At 45.0% G+C, this 16,930-nt stretch overlaps 1 protein-coding gene across 3 annotated transcripts in view; it reads left to right on the top strand.

Annotated features, from left to right (window-relative positions):
* Positions 1–16,930, top strand: part of Arhgap22 (Rho GTPase activating protein 22) — a 180,662-nt gene that overhangs the window by 22,930 nt on the left and 140,802 nt on the right. Inside the window, exon 1 of one of the 3 annotated variants that reach the window (XM_076834534.1) lies at positions 3,905–4,133. The exons of the other annotated variants lie outside the window; for them this stretch is intronic. Coding sequence (XP_076690649.1) covers positions 4,100–4,133 — 34 coding nt within the window. The 5' untranslated portion in view covers positions 3,905–4,099. Of the gene's footprint in view, positions 1–3,904; positions 4,134–16,930 lie in introns of those variants that run through there. 3 annotated transcript variants of the gene reach the window in all.

Here is a 16,930-nt window from a genome sequence, read left to right as displayed (position 1 = left end):
GAGAATGAGGGAGGGAGATGCGGGTAAAGACCTTGAGTGACATGCTAGGGACCTGGAACAGCAACCTCCTAGAAGAGGGGACAGAGAGCACTCTAGGTAGGCAGGCAGGGGCCACTGGAGCTGGTAACCACTAAACAGGCATTGTGGAGCCAAGGTATCACTGTTTCCCCCTCAGCCTCCAGAGGTGCTTAACCCTCAGCTTCTGGAACAGGAAAGCAGGACTCTGCTATCTATATGGCATCGTTGTGCAAATTAAAGAAAAACTCCCTTCCTGGTTGTGCCCCAACCCCCATGCTAGAACACTTAGCTTTGCCTGTACAACCCAAGCCTGTCACCTTCCTCTGCTGTACACCTTTGTGCAGTGCACAGACTACACTATAGCACCTGTGTCTGTGCATGGAACAGAGCTGTTGCCCATTGGGGTTTGGGGATAATGGCCCTCTTCTTTCTGATTGAGTGACTGATTGGCAGATGTACCTCTTCATGAGAAGTTTCCTTCAGAAAAACAGCAGGCAAAGGCTACCTCTGGTGGCTCCAGGCCCAGAAACATGCAGCTGTTTTCTAAAACAGTGTTTCTCAACTCCACCCTAGCTGCACATTGGATGGCCGGGGAGATTTGATAAATCCCAGTGACCACTGTACATGCCATAGTAGTTAAATCAGAGCTGCAGGCATTAGTTGTCTATGCTCCCCAGTGTGTAGCCAAGGCAGGAGCCACTGTTCTGAAAGCATACTGGCTCTGAGCCAGTCAGTGTTGGTGGGTGCCCATTCTACCAACAGGTATGTGTTTCAGTGGATGCATTCTGGAGAGTTCTGCCCTCTCAGCACCCTCTGCTCACCCTTCTGCACCTGCCCCAGAGCAGCCCTCAGAAAATGCTGAATGATTGAAGGGAGGAAATCAGTGAAGTTAGACCCAGGACCACAGCTGGAGAGGGGCAGGACCAGAATGCAGGGAGACTCTCTCTTCTGTTGTTAAATAGACCAATATATCTCCCTCCTTTTAAGTGAGGGGAATGGGACTCTTTTTTCAAAGAAAAGTACACGCATGGAGTCCTCATGTTCCACAGATCCCTTTGCCCTGTTCTTGTGCTCACCCTCACTCTCTCTCCAGCAACCTCAGAGGGATGTGGAGGCTCCCAGGGGCCTCCTGAGCTGAATTTGTAAACTTTGGCCTGGAGAGGGCTCTAAGGACCCTTTTGGCTCCACCTTATGGGTCCTTCATCTGGACCTACAGGGAGCATGGTCGAGGGCAGATCCATTTTCCCACCACCCCCAGGCCCCACCTTTCTCTGGTGCAGAATTGGGATTGGCTCCTGCTCATTTCCCAGCTCAAGTTCTGGGTTTGAGCCCAGAGTCTGTGGTTTTTGTCTGTTCCAGCTCTGATCCCCAGGAAAGTAGGCGAATAAGAGCAGTGACTTCATGTCATCAGAGGAAACAGCTGTGCAGGAAAAGTGCCCGGAGGTGGTTTCTTAACCAAAACAAGTGTGAGTGGACCCAGTCTATATCTCAGGGCATTTTCTTGCCTCTAACTTGGAGAATACAGGCCAGGCTGCATTACTCACAGATGGCTTCCTGATTGCTCAAGACATAGGCCATGGGACTTGTCCTGTGACCTTAGTGTCAACATGAGACTTCTCCAGTTCTATATCCTCCCCACTTCTCTTGGGTGGCCTCTGTCCTAGCCTGACCTGGCTTGTACCTTACTCTAAAGGAAAAGGAGTCTAGTTCAGTGGTGTTTCTTGGATTTACTCATCAAGCCATTTTTTTTTTTTTGTATTGGTGATTAAACCTAGGGGTGTTCTACCCCAGTCCTTTTCTTTCTTTCTTTCTTTCTTTTTTTTTTTTTTTTTTTTTTTTTAATGATACAGGTTCTAAGTTCCTAAGGATTTCACTAAGTTGCTGAAGCTGGTCTCTAATTTGCTATCCCCCTGCCTCAGACTCAGGAACTGCTGAGATTACAGGTGTTTGCCATCATCCCCAGCTCAAGACAATATTTCTTACAGGGCTTCTGGCCTGAGGCAGCCTGGGGCTCAGGCCTTGGAGAGCAAGAAGGGCAGTCTAAGGGATACAAAAAACGGTCCAGGGGAAGTGCTTAGTGGATCCTTCAGCTAGTGTAATCAGGAGAGTTTCATAGGGGAAGTGTCCAAAGCATGACAAATAAGTAGGTGAATCAATGTGGGGGAGGGCATTCCTGAGACAGGGCACTTACTCTACCTGCAAAGGCACAGGGATGCATAGAAACAGGGGTTATGTGTGTAATGACACTGAGGCACATGGGAGTAGAGCTGCATATGCAAAACTAATGAAGCACAGGGAACAGAAGTTGCTCAGGAACATGGTCGAGTGGCAAGAGATGGGTCAGGGAGGAGTCGACGCATGGGTACTACCATGAAAAGTCGTGAAAATACCTATTCTCCCCTCTGATGAGTAGATGAGGGCCAGGAAAAGTGACTCGATGCTGAGTAAGACAGCTTTGTCTCTGTGGACTCTGCTTTCTCCCTGGCCATGTGGCTTACCACATCCTGGTGAGTCTGGAATAAGGAGAGGAGGGGAGGAGGGGAGAGTAAGGAGGTTTATCCCCTACTTCATACTCTCTCATCCCTAGTGTGGCTGCTGTGATGATCTCCCAATGGGTCCCTCTTTCCTTCCAGCTACTGGAGTTAATTAAGCGTCTATGGGGGCATTTGTGGATCAGTGGACATGGGGTACACAAAGGGAGAAAGCTGGAGGAAGAACATTCAAGGGAGATTATAACCCAGCCACAAATTCACATGTTTAAGAGGACACAGGGATAACTGTCGGGATAGGGGGTTACTGTCCAACAAATTCACTGAACGGTCTCAAGCCACAAACTGTTAACTCGCAATAGTGAAAACTGGAGTGTTTAGAAAGATTGGCATTATAGAAAAGTAGGAGCTGTAGAGACAGTTTTGGGTTCCGATGCCAGCCCGGTCACTAGGAAATATGTGACCTTGGCCAAGAAATTTACATTGTTATGCTTTACTTTCCTTATCTGAAAAAACTTGATCATAACACCTGTCTGGGGAGTTAGAGAATTAAATGATAAGCTGAACATAAAGCACCAACCCCATGCCTGACACACGGTAGGTGTCTAATAAGTGACAGCTCTTATTATGATTGTATTTGTGGAGGGATTTTTAGGATTTTGATGCTGGACATCCCAAAAGTCCAATCTATGTCCTTTAGAATTATGCAAGTATTAAATAAAAACGTGGCTAATGAGCAGAAATTCACTATTAAACTCAGAGAATAGCTTTGCAGATCCTATCATGTGAGAGATCCTGAACTCAGTGCTTCACAGCAATCTTACTCCTGTCATCTTACTAAGGAGTCATAAATAGTTAACATTCCTAACTGGCGTTTTCCTGCTACTCGGGTCCCCTAGAGGATCTGAACATTGCCAGGCTGCTGGCTGCTTCTAAAACACACCTGTCTTTCAACATTTAGAACAGTGAGCTCATAAACTAGTCCCATTAGACAGGGCCAGGAAGGATCTGGGCCACTCCTTCATCAATAGCGTTGTCTTAACCCAGGCCTTAAGTGGCTGGGGTAGCCACTTTCCCATGTTTCCTCTGGCCTCTTGGTGGCCTCTAGCGGGCGGCACTAGTGGCTCAGACAGTCTTGGAAACACTGCGCGGCGGCGGGCTGAGACTTCTCCACTCGGCTCCACTGGCCCCGCCTCCCCGTCCCCAGACCCCCGCCACCTTCTCCAAGGCGCCGCCCCCTCCGCACACAGCTCAGCTCGGAATGGACAGCGCCTTGTGCGCCCCGCGGAGTGGAGGGACGGAGAGGCCGGCCCCGCCCTGGCCCAGTGATTGATCACCAAAGATTACCGTGTCCTTAATGGTCCGCTTGGATGGGAATTAATTCTGGGATGGATAAATAATGCATCGAGGTTTATGTAGTACAAGGCAAGCCGACCTTCCGGAGCCAGGAGAGGGAGCCGAGGGAGCCTCGCGGGCGACGCCAGGGGCCACGCTGCCCAAGCAAGAGAGGCATGAAGGACGACAAGAAGAGAACAGGGAAGTGGACGACAGTATGATCAACCCAGAGAGTCTAGCCAAGCGACTGCAGGAACATGCTGAGCCCAAAGATCAGGCAGAGTAGAAGGGGTAAGTCCAGCCTTCTGAGGTTTCTCCGTGCACCACATGTGCCTCTTGGCAAAAGTGCGCTGACACTGCTGGGTATCCGCTGGGACCGGCGTTCTTGGGCTACGGCCACTGCACGCTGAGCATCCTTGTTCACTGATGTGCGGTTTCTAGCCAGATCCCGGGCTGTGTGGGGCTCGGACCTGAGATTGCAAGGGCGGGGGCTATCTTAGTGCCGGAGTGGGTGAACAAATTTCACCCCACATTCCGTGTTTTACAAAATCCCTCTTTTGCTCCAGGTGAACAGGTGGCCGCAACTTTGGGAGAACTTTGCTTCTTTTCTAAAAGGGAAATGCCCAAGATTTGCTTGTAGCAAAGACAGAAATGGTTCTTACCAGGGAGGGCAATGCCCTTGCTTCTACAGAAAGTTGGGTTCAAGCAAGGATCTTTCTCCAGCCGCCTGAGAGGATGTTCTGTGGAGCCTATAAAAAGCAGTTCTTCAGGCAAGCAGGGGGCAGGCAGACTTTTTTTTTTGCCAGAATAATGCTCAAGAAGCTGCAGGGTCCTTAGATAAGAAAGGGAATGAACAGAAGCATATTGAGATAAGCAAGAGATAGCACGTATCCTAGCAGAGTGGCCTGGGGACTCAGCCACTGGATAGGGTACAGAGAGCATCTCCCTGGACATCAACTTCTTGTCCAGATCAAGTATCATTTAGATGAGAACACCTGTCTTTTGAGAAAATACATCTTTTGGGGTAACCAATGTCTGTGGAGGCTTCCCTTATAAGCAGTAAGGATAAAAATTGATCTTTGGAGATGGGTGGGTGGGACATCTGGGGAGGGGCTAGGCTTGGAAGCAGTGTTCATCTCACTAGATGTGTGTAGCAGAGACCCTTTCACCTCTTGTGCACTCACAGGGAACACCACATCTGATTAGCACACCACAAGTACTTAGGTGACTTTCCTGGGTGGACCCATTCTTCCAGAGAGTGGGTCCCTCCGTGGGTTGCATTGGAATGAACTGTAACCTGTGAGCCAAATGAGCAAAGGAGGACCTTGCCTGGCTTTGCTAAGGGGTGGTGGCACAGTCTGCTAATGACCCAAGGGGTGAAGCAGGCCAGACCCCTCTAAGCAAGCCTAGTTCTGTCCCACAACTCCTAATCCTTGACATGTGATTAATCAAAATTGAGGAAAAAAAACTCCAGATTTTGGAGATTTAGTACAAGAAAATTGAAAGTAAAATATCTCATTAATAGTTGTTTTGTATTGATTATATGCTGAAATGGCAATATTTTTAATGTATTGGGTTAAAAAAATATATTATTAAAATTAATTTCACCTTTCTTTTTTACTCTTTAATGCAGCTGCTAGACCCTTTATAATTATGTACATGGCTCCCACATTATACCTTTTATTTTTCCATTGGTTGGTGCTGGTCTGCAAAGAGGACCTACATGAGAAATCCCAAACTTCTTATAAACATTTAAGTCAGTGGTCCTCAACCTGAAGCATCTTTGCCACCCTTCCCAAGGAACATTTGGCCGTGTCTAGAGACATTTTTGGCTATTTTGAGGAGTGTACTGGCATCCAATGGGTAGAAACCAAGGGTTCTACTAAATATCCTACAATGTATAGAACAAACCCCACAACAAAGAATTTTCTGAACCCACATGCCAATAGTACCAAGGTTGAGAAACAGTATCATCTCTGAATGATGTTATCTGGCTAGATATGTGACAAGATTGTTTATAGTGCTACTTTTCAGGCCTTAATAAAATAATCCCTTGCCCACAAAGATGTATGGTCATAAACTATGACCAGAGGCATTCTAAGATCATGTATTTAAAAAGTCAGAAGACTTCAAAAGTGGTTTTTGAACTGTGGATGACAGGGACCGACTAGGCAGGTGAAGGGTAGCAGAAATAGTGGGAGGAGGCCAATTCCAGGTGGGGAGCAGGAGGTGCAGACGCTCCTGGTTTGGGGATATGGGTGCACAAGACCAGGGAGGCTGGAGTGGAGGCAGGAAGAGGCATCATGCACAGCATAAGGCCGGAGCCTGTCAGGAACCAGATTAGACTTATGGCTTGTTATGGAATAACTTTCCCTGAGGACATTTCTGGAGAAATAAAGACCAAAAATTATATGTACATGTGCCTTAAAGAAATTGGCTCTGACACAGCAAGTCATAGTTATGCAAACCCCAGCCCTGGTATCCAGTCACTGTTTTGTCTAGATTATTCTCAAACATACCTAGTATAGACCCACTTCTACACCTTATTGTTACACAGGTTTGCTAAGTTGTATGAAAAAGACCAGGGTTTTTAGGAGACCTAATAAGATCAGATGCAGTCAGTGGGCTCAGGAGCCCTGGGGTCTGACTAAAAGGCAGCTCTACATGGAATGTTGATACCAGGGTTCCCAGAGACCCTTCCCTAGTCACACTGACTTTTAAATTCCTGGTAGGTCCCCATGCAGACCATCTTTGAGTGGATGAAAGCTACCATCACCCTAAAAGTCATCTTTGTCTCCTCCCAGCAGAGGGAAAGATATCAAGACTGAGCACCTCTCAGGAAAAGCCTTACCATTGGTTATCTGCATATAAAAGTATCTGACTCTGTTTTCTGTTGCTGCACCAGAACATCTGAGACTGTATAATTTATAAAGAAAAGAGGTTTATTTATCTCAGGGTTCTCAAAGTATAAAAGCATGGCACCAGCATCTGTTCAGCTTCTGGTAAAGGGCCTGGTAGCAGAAAGCAGAAGACGGTAGCAGGGATGTGTGGAAGGAGCATGTATGTGAGAGAAACTCAGAGGAGGCCAGTATCACTTCATAGCCTGTTCATGCCCTAATCAACCCACTCTCTCAATCACTAATCCACTTGCTTGGAAACTACATTCATCCCTTCACAAGGAGGAGACCCCATGAGTTAATTGCCTCTCAAAGGTCCCACTGACTCTCAACACCCTCCCCTTGAAGAATTGGGCCTCAGCATGGGGTTTGGTGGGGATGAACACTGTTCAAACCATAGTATGAACTAAGTCTGGTCAACTATCCTGCCCTGGCTGAATTCACCTTCCAAGAACTTAGAGGCAGATGTCAAAACACACACACACACACACACACACACACATCATTTAAAAAACAAAAAAAAAACAGGAAAGTTACCAAACCAGCTTGAAATGGCTCAAAACAAACCTATAATCAAAATAACATGCCTTAATTTTATGCGCATCACACAATTCAAATCAGACAGAGTCAAATCAGCACATATTAATTCAACCCGGCTCAAACTGAATATTATACTGTAAGTGGTTCAGATTTGCCTTAGATCCACATAGATATGGCCTGGTTGAACGAGGCTGAGGGCACTTGGTGGCACTGGCCCTTCCCTGTTTGCTCCAGCCTGGTTCTGTACGTCGTTGGGAACCTTTCCTGATGCCCTGTCACCAGCAGGTTTGTCCTCCACTGACCCATATTCCTACCCACTGCTGTATTCCCAGAGTAAGAATAGAAGAGGTCGCTCACCCCTTTCCACCAATTTTCCCAAGAAAATAGGATAAAGTTATTAAACTTCCATAAAAATTATTAGATATACAATGGAGCAAATCACAACTCTTTGGGACATAGTCAGAAGAAAATAGAAATATAAGGACCCTCTCTCCTGGGAGTGACATGGACAATTTTGCAGGATAAGGAGGGAACAATCCTGACCCACCGCCATTACTGCATTCTCAATTTGCTGCCCTCCATGCTCCCTCTTCTGTTCCCATAACCTGTAGGGAACCTGGTTTTGGTGACCCTCAGACCAGGTCCTTCTAAAGGCAAGGAGTGGGTCTGGTTCATCCCTGCTCCCTAGGCTTAGTCAGATCCCCCCAAATAATTGACCCTGATGCCACCCTAGCATGCTGTTATCGGTCCCTCTCTAAAGTCCCACAGACATATTTTATTTATTCCTCCAATCTTAATTGAAGCCTCCTGGGTGCCTCTTAGCACTGCCCAGCATCAAGGATCATTGTTGTGGCTCTGTCCTGTTGCACAGGTGTGAGGGAGGCTCCAAAGACCTCCTGATTCTGCCAATTTCACTCATTCTTCTGTGGGATCCTCCCTAACCATTATCTCTCTAACCTGGATCACGCCCCATTGCACCACCACATCCATTCTCCAAGCAGAAGCCCCAGTCACCTTGTCAAACGTAAATCCAGTCATGCACTCACCTCCAGCCTCCTCCCCCAGCTCCAACTTGGAATCCTTCAGTGGCTTCCCCATTGCTCTCAGGGTCAAAATTCAAAACTTCCTGTGGCCTTCAGGGATGCCCTCCTACCAAACCTCCAGCATTCTCTCACTCCCTAAGCCCAAGCCACATGGCTGCCTCGGGGGATTTGCTCACCCCCTTTCCCTCTAGAGTTCCTGGAACACTCATACACACTCATTAACTCCTACTCACCCTCAGCTGTCAGCTCAAGTGTCCCCCACCAGGGCAGCCTCCACACACCTACTCTGGTCCTCTGCCCATGCTCTCCTTTCCTCTATGGTATTTCCTTCTGATTGTAGCTGTTCACTCCCAAGAGTGATTTTTTTGGGGGGTGTGGGGGTGTGGGAGGGTGATATCTGTCATTAGCACTGGACTATGATTCCATGAGAACAGTGACCATTTCTGGGTTTAAACATTATACCCCCCATGCCAGGCACTCAGTGGACACCCAACACATATTATTGATCAAATAAATGAGTGAATAGTTGAATCATGGGAAAGCTTTAACCTGGTCTAGGTCATTAGGAAAATCCATCCTCCTCCCTCAACTGACTTTTATGGTGCAAATAGTTCCCTAATCTGTTGTTTGCCCTTTACTTTAATATTAGGGCATTTTGGGAGGTCAAATTTTCGAGTTTTATGTCATCAATCTATAAAATGTTCCTTTGAGTTTCTGCCTTTGTTTGAAATGTTGCAAGACAAAATTGTTGTTGCTGTTTAGGAGGCTCCTTTTGAAGGAAATTGTTAGACTTATGAGCAATGAGCAAAGAGCAAAGCTACAGCAGCTTTGGCCGTCTCCTATAGGAGGAGTCAACATCTCAGGGGCCTGGATGGGTCTGCAGAGCCTGGTCAATACTGTGAGCTGAGGAAAGAGAGCTCATGGGTGGGATGAAGTACTAACCATGGCCTTGTTCTTGTGATTGTTCCTAAAGAAGCAATCCAACAGTTTTGTGTATCCTTAATATTCAAGGCCCTCAGGCACTCAGGGTTTTCTAAAGACCACTTTAAGAGGCCCTGCAGGGCTGGGGATGTGGCTCCAAGAGGTGGCGCGCTCGCCTGGCATGCATGCGGCCTGGGTTCGATTCTCAGCACCACATACAAAGATGTAGTGTCCACCGAGAGCTGAAAAATAAATATTAAAAAAAAGTTCTCTCTCTCTCTCTCTTTAAAAAAAAAAAAAAAAAAAAAAGAGGCCCTGCAGTTCCCTGGGGAAACTATAGAGTTTGGAGTGATAAAATGCAACGATATTTTTAAGAAGATACCTCTGGTCTCTGAACACATGGAGATTAGATACAGACTATTGATGGAATGTTTAATGTTGAGAAACTCATACCTAGCAAAAATCTAAGCAAATGTAAAAGCAATCTAGGTTGGTTCCACAGTTTATCTATTGTGAATTGTGCTGCTATAAACATTGATGTGGCTGTGTCCCTGTAGTATGCTGTTTTTAAGACCTTTGGGTATAGACCAGGGGAGAGGGATAGCTGGGTCAAATGGTGGTTCCATTCCCAGATTTCCAAGGAATCTCCATACTGCTTTCCATATTGGCTGTACCAATTTGCAGTCCCACCAGCAATGTATGAGTGTGCCTTTTCCCCACATCCTCACCAACACTTATTGCTGTTTGTCTTCATAATAGCTGCCATTCTGACTGTAATGAGATGATACCTTAGAGTAGTTTTGATTTGCATTTCTCTAATTGCTAGAGATGTCGAACATTTTTTCATATATTTGTTGATTGATTGTATATTGTCTTCTGAGAAGTGTCTGTTCAATTCCTTGGCCCACTTATTGATTGGGTTATTTGGGTTTTTTTTTTTTTGGTGTTATTTATTTTGCTGAGAAGAAGCTTTTTAGTTTGAATCCATCCCATTTACTGATTCTTGATTTTAATTCTTGCACCATAGAGAGTCTTTTTAAAGGAAGTTGGGGCCTAATCTGACATGATGGAGAGTTGGGTCTACTTTTTCTTCTAATAGAAACAGTGTCTCTGGCATAATTCTTAGATTTTGATCCACTTCAACTTGAATTTTGTGCATGGTGAAAGATAGGGATTGAATTTCATTTTGTTGCATATGGATTTCCAGTTTTCCTAGCCTAGATGACCTTCAGTAGATGAATGGATACAAAACATGTGGCATATATACACAATGGAATATTATGCAGCAATAAAAGATAATAAAATCATGGCATTTGCAGGTAAATGGATGGGGGGAGTTGGGGAATATAATGCTAAGTGAAGTTAACCAATCCTGAAAAAATCAAATGCTAACTGTTTTTTCTGATTTAAGGATGCCGATTCATAATGTGGTTGGCAGGGTGGGGATGGGGATTGGGGATGAACTCTAGATAGGGCAGAGGGGTGGGAGAGGAAGGAGGGGGCATGGGGGTAGGAAATATGGTGGAATGAGATGGATATCATTACCCTAAGTACATGTATGAAGACACAAATAGTGTGACTCTACTTTTTGTACAACCAGAGATAGGAAAAATTGTGCTCTATGTGTGTAATATGAATTGTAATGCATTCTGCTGCCATATATAACAAATTAAAATTTTAAAAAAGATATTCACTCCAAAGATTTTTAAAAAATGTAAAAGCAAGCCAAGACCTCAGATAGGCACTGGAGGCTTCATGAACAGAAGCCTGTGAAGAAGGAAGTTCACAGGACACTCACCCAGTGGTCTTCTTACATCTAGGCCAGGCCTTAGCACCATACGTGAAATACATGAAAGGAAAAATTACTACGATATACCACATAACTCAAATAAGACTAGCAATTACAGAGTAATAATAATAGAAATTCTATATATTGATCTAACAAAAATTATAATATAAGTATTTATGGAGAGAATGGGATGGGTGTTTCTGTGTGGTGGCACTAGGAGAGTGAGAGAAACAAAAATTCTCTTCCATAGTAAGGAGTCAATAGATAACACTTAAAAGGAAAAAAAAATCAAGAATTGGCAATAAATGTATACTATTTAGAAATGTGGAGATAAACTACAAAAAAATCAACTGAAATCATAATGACAGGGATACATCTCAAGAAGTGTGTCATGAGATGATTTCACCATGATTTTGGCATCGTAAAGTGTGCTTTCACAAGCCTAGTACACTGAGGCTATATGGTACAGCCTATGGCTCCAGGTTACAAACCGGTACAGCTTTGTACTGCAGTAAATACTGCAACAAGCAATGATGGCACACTACTAGGTATATTTGTGTGTCTAGACATAGAAAGGTATATAATAAAAATGCATCATAAAAGATAAACAGGGGTACACCTATAGGGGCACTTGGCATAAACGGAACTTGTAGTCCTGGAAGTTGCTCTGAGCAAGCCAGGGAGTGAGTACTGAGGGACTATGAAGGCCTAGGTTATTACTCTCCACTCCTGTAAACGCCACAAACACTGTACACTAGGTTTTATTTAAAAAACAATTTTTAATAATAAATTAACTTTAGCTTACTGTAATGTTTTTTATTTCATAGTTTTTTAAAAAAATTCTTTTAACTTGATTCTTTTATAATGACACTTAGCTTAAAACAGTACCCTTCACATCTGTATGAAATATTTTCTTTCTTTCCTTCTTTTTTTTTTCAGGGCTGAGGACTGAACTCAGAGCTTTGCACGTTTAAGCAAGCACTCTGCCACTGAACTAAATCCGAACCCCCAATATTTTCTTTCTTTATTTCCTTATTCTATAAACTTTTTTTCTATTTTTTTCTCCTTAGAATTTTCTGTTTAAAAAAAAAATCAAGGTACAAACACACACAAGCCTTGGTGTACACAGGGTCAGGATCACCAGCATCACCATCTTCCACCCCTCATCTTGTCCCACTGCAAGGTCTTCACGGGCCATAGCACACATGGAGCCACCACCTTCTATGAGAACAATACCTTCTTCTGGGATTCTCCTGAGGGACCTGAGATTCTTTTTTTTTTTTGAAAGAAGTAGAAGTGTACTCTAAAATAATGATAAAAGGTTAGTATATTAAATCTGTAAACCAGAAACTTAGTCACTTATTATCATTTTCTAGTATCATTGACTTATACATAATGCTATGTGTTGTTCAGCTGGCAGCAAAATTGTCTACATGGGCATCACCAAAAAAAAAAAAAAAAGAGCAGTGTGTTGTGCTACAATTTCACGATGCCTAGGACGTCACTAGGTGATAGGAATTTTTCAGCTCCATTATGGAGCCACTTATCTATACATACAGCAGAAAACATGGCTGTTGCTGGAATGGCTTACAAAGGTTGAAACTGGCTGCCTCTGGGGATGGAGAGGCAATCATGGGAGAATAGAAATAAAGGACTGGAGGCTACTGGGTTTGCCCCCAAGGGTCACAGGAAATGATAGCCTGAAGGTCCCCGACTGTACAGGTGACAGCTCTGCACTCTGAAGGTCTCTGTTATTAAGGGGCAACCACAGAGTTCACAAGACCCCTGTGACTGCTCAGTCATGAATGATGTGGTTTCCCAGGATATGCCCGTGATGCCACTGTGCCCCTGCCCAGGCAGGTCCTCCCTAGGGGAGGTCACGTTCATGGCCCTGAGGTGGAATCAAAAAGAGATAATCGTGTAATTAGTTGATACAACATCTGGCTTTGCCTAGATTCAGAGAGGGGATCAAGGGCAGAAGAGGGGTCAGGGAGTTAGGCCAAGGATGGAGTCTTATAAGAGCCATTTATGCAGGAGTAGAATCAGGGTCTGGACCAGACCTCAGATGGGCACTGGAGGCTTCATGAACAGAAGCCTGTGAAGAAGGAAGTTCACAGGACACTCACCCAGTGGTCTTCTTACATCTCGGCCAGGCCCTAGCACCACCGCATATAACTGCTACCTACCCTGAGAGTAGAGGTGCCCAAGTCTGCACATCCTTCACCGCCAGCCAGGCCCTCTAGCCTACATGGAGAACACATTCTCTGCTGACAGTCTCTTATGGAAGTTTTCTCAGAAATGCAATGAAATTGCAGAGGCCTTAAGAGTAGCAAAGGGTCCAAAAGAAGTCTGGTGGAATCTGATGGAAGGAGATAGAAATTCCCAGTTTGGTGACCTTTGAATGACAGTGGCCTCAAATTACATTGAATATTGATTTTTTTTTTTATACTGGGGATTAACTGATGAGCCATGTCCCAAGCCCATTTTTGTATTTTTATTTAGAGACAGGACCTTACTAAGTTGCTTAGGGTCTCTCTAAGTTGCTGAGGTTGGCCTTGGACTCATGATCCTCCTGCCTCAGCCTCCTGAGCCACTGGCATTACAGGCGTACGCCACTACACCCAGCTTGAAAATTGATTTTTTAAAATACTGTTTTCATTGTTTATTTCTTAAATTTGTTCTTACTGGTTTTACTTGAGGCATAATTTACATATGCAGTCCATTTTTTATCTATGGCTTCAGTTACAATCATGGTTCAAAAATATTAAATTCTAGAAATAATGAATCTGTAAGTTTTAAATTGTGTATCATGATACAATCTCAAGACATCTCACTCTGTCCTACCCAGGATGTGAATTATCCCTTTGTCCAGCATATTCCTACTGTATATGCTGCCTGCCTCTTGGTCACTTAGTAGCCTTCTCAGTTATCAGCCAGGCGGCCATGCTATGGTAGTGCTTGGGTTTAAGTAACCTTTACTGTACTGAATAATGACACACCTGAGGGAGAGATATCTGACTACATATAGGATTGTCCTGGGAAGAAAAGTGCAGGTTCCCAAATAAGTTTTTTGTGAAAATCAAATCCCAAGTCAATCATTTGATATTGGGGTTCTGAATGTTTCTTCTTAGTTAAGCAGTCTAGCCATAAATCAGTTGTGGGCACATTGTATAGGTTTTTTCAATCTGGTGACACTTAAATTGATTATGTTTTTGTTCTAATTGATCAGGGCCAACATACGCTGGAGATTTTGTTCATCTAACTGAAGAGACAAACCTGATTGTTCTTGTTCAGAGACCCAGGTCTCTTCGTAAGGCTCTCTTTTTCTCTTTCCCTGAGAGCCCACCTATCTCAGTATGACTCTTTCACTATTAATAATATATTACGTTTGCAAACAGTCTTGTCTACTTTCCTCTTTAAGGAAGGAAAGAAAGTGAGAAAATTTCTGTTCAGTGCTTAGAATGTGCTAGATGTGTGCTGGATTTTCTGTTTACATGCAAACAACTCATTTTAATTCAACCCTATGTGTAACCCCCACCAACACCTTCCAAGGGTAGTATTCATGATGCCACCATCATGAATATAGGCACAGGGGCCAAAGGAAAGGTGGGGTCAGACCACCGGCTCTGTCCTAGGCATCTCAGATATGTCCAGCTGAAAGGCAGCCCAGCTGGTGGCAAGGGAAGGGAGGTCAGGATTAGATGTGACATGGGTTGAGGGTGGGCATCCTGTGGAAGTGGCCCTTTCTCGGGGCTGGCAGCAGTGTTGGCCATGGTGTGAAGGTGTGTGGGAACGCAGGAAGGCCAGATCCCATTGACCCGTGATGCTGAGGAATTTCAAATTTGGCTGCTATTTTATTTTGCTTCCCTATTTCATGGTGGGGGGGGTGACTTAGCTCGAATGTGCAGACCCATGTGCCCTCACTTCCTGGCTGACACTAGGTGTCAGGCACATTTAATAACAGCAGCACCCATTGCTAATGCTTGTTGAACTTATGTAACCACGGGTAGAGCAAGCATATCTCATGAAGTGACTTTACTTGCACTTTCTGGGAGCTAGGCCTTTCGCTATCTCTGCCTAGCAGGCCCTGTGACCACTCTGGGCACTTCTGGATAATGAGATGTCCTAGAGCCGATTCAGTTCTCAGTAAACAAGACTGGTAAATAGCTCAATAAACAAGATTAGGCTGGTATTTCCACATCCATCCCAGGACTGCATGACTAGGTTTCACCTAATTCTTTGAAAGTGTGCTTGTTAGTTTGGCTCCCACATCAGCATGTCACGTGTCTGTGTTTTGGTGGTGGAATTTACGTGCTGAAGTCCTATTACATCTTCCATGTAGGGGCACATGTGTCATCTTTCATCCTCAGAAGACTCCCATTGACAAAGAGATCACTGCTGTCTCATTTTTCAGATGATGAAACTGAGATCCACAGAGGTTATAGAACTTGCCAGCTGGGAAAAATACCCAGCCAGGAAGTGGGAGTGCTGAGATTCAAACTCCAAAGGCTCTTGACACCTCCTGCACACTTTACAGATTTAGGAGCCCAGCCTTGATGTAGGAAGGAGGAGAGGCACTCCAGGCAGAGAAAGCCTAATGTGGCAAGGCCCAGCAGCACAATCCAGGGCAATCTGTGAGCACCTGGACTGACTGCAATGCAGAAAGTCAGTAAGAGGCCATGGTGGGGGGGGGAGGGGGGGAGGGGGTTGGGAGAGTGGGCCTGTCCCACAGATTGGCAGGATTTCTTTCTTTCTTTTTTTTTTTTTTTTCAGTACTGGAGGTTGAACCCAAGATCTTGCCTATGCTAGGCAAGGACTCTATATATCCCTAGCCCTTTTTATTTTATTTTGAGACAAATTCTCACCAAGTTACCCAGATTGGCCTTGAACTTACAATCATCCCATCTCAGCTTCCTGAGTAGAGAGGATTACAGGCATGCACCATTACCATGCCCACCCCAGGCAGGGTTTTAAACAAGAGAGTAATATGACTGACTGGAGCATTAGGCAATGATGCAGGCTATGGTGTGGTCAGCAGTCTGCAGGGAGTGGCCCCGAGGGCAGGGAGACAGGACCTAGGTAAATGCTTATAGGATCAATGGCATCAGTGGCATTTCCCATCTGCTGTCTGCAGAGAGCATGAGGGAGACAAAATAGATCTGCTAAGAGTCAGGGGCCATGGCCAGCTAGGTTCCTCTGTGTCTGGGCTCAGCACTGTAGGCATCAGCTGACCAACTCCCTTTAGCCCTGCACGGTTTATAATTCTCTGAGTATTTTAAAAACATAGATTGAGAACATATACTCTTATCCATCCCCAGCCCCTAAATAACCAGTCTATCTGCTGCTCTCTGAGGCCCAAGTGCTGGAAGAAGGCCATTGTGTCCAGGAGAGGGGCACTGCAAGCTCAAGACCCTTCCCTCCTGCCTCCTGCTTTCTTCCCAGATGCCTTGAACCAGCTGATAGGCAGAACTAGCTCCTCGTGAAAGATACCCAATGTCTATAACTTTAGTAGACAATCAGGGCATGGGCACTGCCAGACATTGGAATGAAGGATCTCCAGGCCAGACTTGAGGCCCCAGACAACTGCAGCATTGGCCATGACCTTAATATTTGAAGGTGGAAAGACCCAAACTGGATTAGGCCTGGACCAGGAGGCTGCTTTGGACTCTCCAAGTAAGGCTGCTTAGGCCCCTGCTCTGACTGCTGAAATCATCCACAGTCTCAGTGATTACTTAGCCAAGGGTGGAGAAGGTATTGATCTAAGCTAATGGCTTGTAGGCAGGCAGAAAATGAAATTTATAATTGATATTGAATGAAATCAATTCACCAATTCCAGGCTTCTGGTGAATGGGCTCCTACTCTGAACAGGAGTGCAAGCAGCAAGCATTGCAGGGTCCT

This window comes from Callospermophilus lateralis, chromosome 15 (genome assembly GCF_048772815.1).
Source record: "Callospermophilus lateralis isolate mCalLat2 chromosome 15, mCalLat2.hap1, whole genome shotgun sequence".
Classification (NCBI taxonomy): domain Eukaryota; kingdom Metazoa; phylum Chordata; class Mammalia; order Rodentia; family Sciuridae; genus Callospermophilus; species Callospermophilus lateralis.
Note: the sequence above shows the minus strand (reverse complement) of the source record. Positions and strands in the feature narration are given on the sequence as shown.